The sequence below is a fragment of the Octopus bimaculoides genome, chromosome 20 (genome assembly GCF_001194135.2).
Source record: "Octopus bimaculoides isolate UCB-OBI-ISO-001 chromosome 20, ASM119413v2, whole genome shotgun sequence".
In the NCBI taxonomy this organism is placed as follows: domain Eukaryota; kingdom Metazoa; phylum Mollusca; class Cephalopoda; order Octopoda; family Octopodidae; genus Octopus; species Octopus bimaculoides.
In genome coordinates this window covers 30,639,002-30,641,930 of record NC_069000.1, presented here as the reverse complement: position 1 = coordinate 30,641,930, position 2,929 = coordinate 30,639,002, and the positions used below count along the sequence as shown (strand labels likewise).

At 35.9% G+C, this 2,929-nt stretch overlaps 1 protein-coding gene across 1 annotated transcript in view; it reads right to left on the bottom strand.

Annotated features, from left to right (window-relative positions):
- The window catches only part of LOC106882722 (uncharacterized), a 23,264-nt gene extending 20,617 nt beyond the window's left edge, over nucleotides 1–2,647 (bottom strand). Inside the window, exon 1 of the mRNA XM_014933492.1 lies at nucleotides 2,246–2,647. Coding sequence (XP_014788978.1) covers nucleotides 2,246–2,647 — 402 coding nt within the window. The remainder of the gene's footprint in view (nucleotides 1–2,245) is intronic.
- Between the last annotated feature and the right edge of the window lie 282 nt (nucleotides 2,648–2,929).

Here is a 2,929-nt window from a genome sequence, read left to right as displayed (position 1 = left end):
TTATTATTATCATTATTATTATTATTATTATTATTATCATTACTATTATTATTATTATTATTATTATTATTATTATTATTATTATTATTATTATTATTATTATTACTGAGTAAGAGAGCAACGCATACCATCTAAGAGACACTGGAGAACAAGTATACGAAGCCCAATATACCCATCATGACTACCCGTCTGATAAGGGTACACCAGCCACATGCATCAGAACCATATGTACGTGACATGGTGATCTCATATCAAGATAAACAGCGCATAACCTTGCCGGTGGGGCCCAGTTAGAATTTTCTTCAGGTCGAGTCGTCCATCCCACTCAAAAGGCCCCTGAATAAGATTTGTTTAAGGATGATGAATGAAACAGCCATGTTTCTAGATGCGAATTATTCAAACCTCAAAGAATTCCTTTCAACACATGGCTACGATGCTCCCCTACTACTTCTGCTCGTGATCAGAGACGCACATATTGTCAGCCACTGAAGACATGTCCAACTGGTTAAGGTCAAGCAACTGTCAGACAAATCTGTGGTATTGAGCAAAATGTTTGCTGTAGCTCATCTTTTATACGAAGACAAAACATGTACAGGATAACACTTTCAATTAATTAAGGTGAGAAGCCATGCGAGTCAGTGCCTGGTACTGCATCAGGGCTATCATAATCATTATTATTATTATTATTGTTGTTGTTGTTGTTATTATCATCATCATCATCATCATCATCATCATCATCATCATCATCATCATTATTATATTAAGTTATTAAGGCAGTGAGATGTTGGGAGAATCTGTAGCACTCCGGACAAAATGCTTAGCAGCATTTTGTCCGTCTGCACGTTCTAAGTTCAAATGCCACCGTGGTCGACTTTACCTTTCATCCTTTCGCAGTCGATAAAATAAATACCAGTTGAACACTGGGATCGATGTAATCGACTTAACCCTACTCCGCAATTGCTGGCCTTGTGCCAAAATTTGAAACCATTATTATTTTTATTATTATTATTGTACCCGTGGTACAATAATAATAATAATTTTAGAAAAATTGAAGCATGCCTTTGATAATTCCGATGCGTATTGAACTTATTTTGTGCGTGCCTTTTGGCCCACTCTGTATGTCTACAAGCAAAGCCAATGGAAATCACACATTCTATAAATTTTCTTTTTTTCATTTAAATATATATATATATATATATATATATATATATACATATTTTAATTTTTTCTTTTTTAATTTTCGGACAACGCCAGCAATTTCGGAGGAAGAGGTAAGTCGATTACATTGACCTCAGTGCTCAGGATCAGAGGCAAAGTCGACTTCGGATGAGTCTGAACACAGAACTTAATGACAGACGAAATAGTGCAAAGCATTTTGCTCGACAGGCTAACGATTTTATCTCCATTTTCTTGTATTACTGTTTCATTAATTGTGATAATCAGTTTAAAATGATAATCAGATTAAACAGATTAAAGTGTTTGGAAAATTAGGTTTTAGATATCTTCTAATGTTAGTAACAGAGTTATAAATTCTGGTCTAGTTGCAAGGTGATGTATCAGTCCATTGTACGGTTCAACTAGCAGGTGAGATTTTTATCATAAACTATATGTGCAGTGGCCTACGATAAGTTTTTAGCCAAGGGAGTAAAACAATAATCATATTCAAAGTTTGATAACTCAAAAAATACCCAAAAGAAATATCTGAAAATTTGCACTAATATTTGGTAGAGTTTCCTTTTGCAAGTTTCGCAGCTTTGACATGGTCTTCCATCGTTTTGACTAAGTAAGCGACAATAGTTTGATCCATATCATTCCATGTTTTCAAGAGAGTGCATTTGAGGGCTGCCACGAACTTAACTTTGCCAGAATTAGCTTGAATTTGTCAGTCAAAGTAGTCCCAGGCATGCTCGGTGGGGTTCAAGTCGGGGCTTTGATGTCATGCGTTTCTTTCCAGGCATTTCAAACTTTGCTCGTATGTACACTTCTCTTGAAATAGAGAAGGCTACTTATTCATTTTACCGGTGTCGTAAATCGGAAACCGTTCTTTTTCTAACATATCACAATATTTTCGACCTTCCAACCGGTTTTCCACGGAAATTAGCTCAGAATTCCTCCTGCCCAGACAGCCACCCCCACCCCATCCCATCATGTCTCACGGTAGCATGCAAACATTCAGCCTTCCAAGTTTCAGTTTTGCCCCTCCATACATAGACTTGCCATAAATTCGAATATTGGTAAGACTTACTTTCATCCGACCACACAACTGACTGCCAAAATGTATCTTCCTTGTCCTCGCGTTTCCAAGCTTAGTCATACTTTCCCCATTGTTGATGTCTGAAATCAACGGTTTCTTTCTTGCAATGCTGCTTTCATATCCTAGTTCTTTTAGAACTTTTCTTACAGAGTACAGCGACATTTCTATGTTGTTTGCAATCTCTTCAATGTCAAAATGGCGGTTTCTGATGATTTCCCTCTTCAGTGCTCTCTTTTGTCTATCCGAAGCAATATTTGGCTCTCCAGAAAGAGATTTCACACGACAATGTCTTTCGTCTTGAAAACTTTTGACAATATTATTAACAGTCTGGTAATTTACCTTAAAAAAAACTTTACTATTTCTCTGTTCGACTTTCCGCACTGATGCCCTCATTTGCCCTCATTTGAACTCGTTAATTGCTGCACTTCCTCTCCCTTTCATTGTGAAATATCATTTGAAAACTCTATTACTCTGCTCGAGATGATAGAAAATTTTTTTTTTAAATGCAAGAAAGGTGTTACAAATTATGGAATCTCAAAAAATCAGCGTGGCTAAAGGCTTATTGTAGGCCACTGTACATATATATATATATATATATATATATATATATACACTCATATGTATATATATGTATATATTTGTCCAATGAAACCAATGCTAGCCTTAATACACACA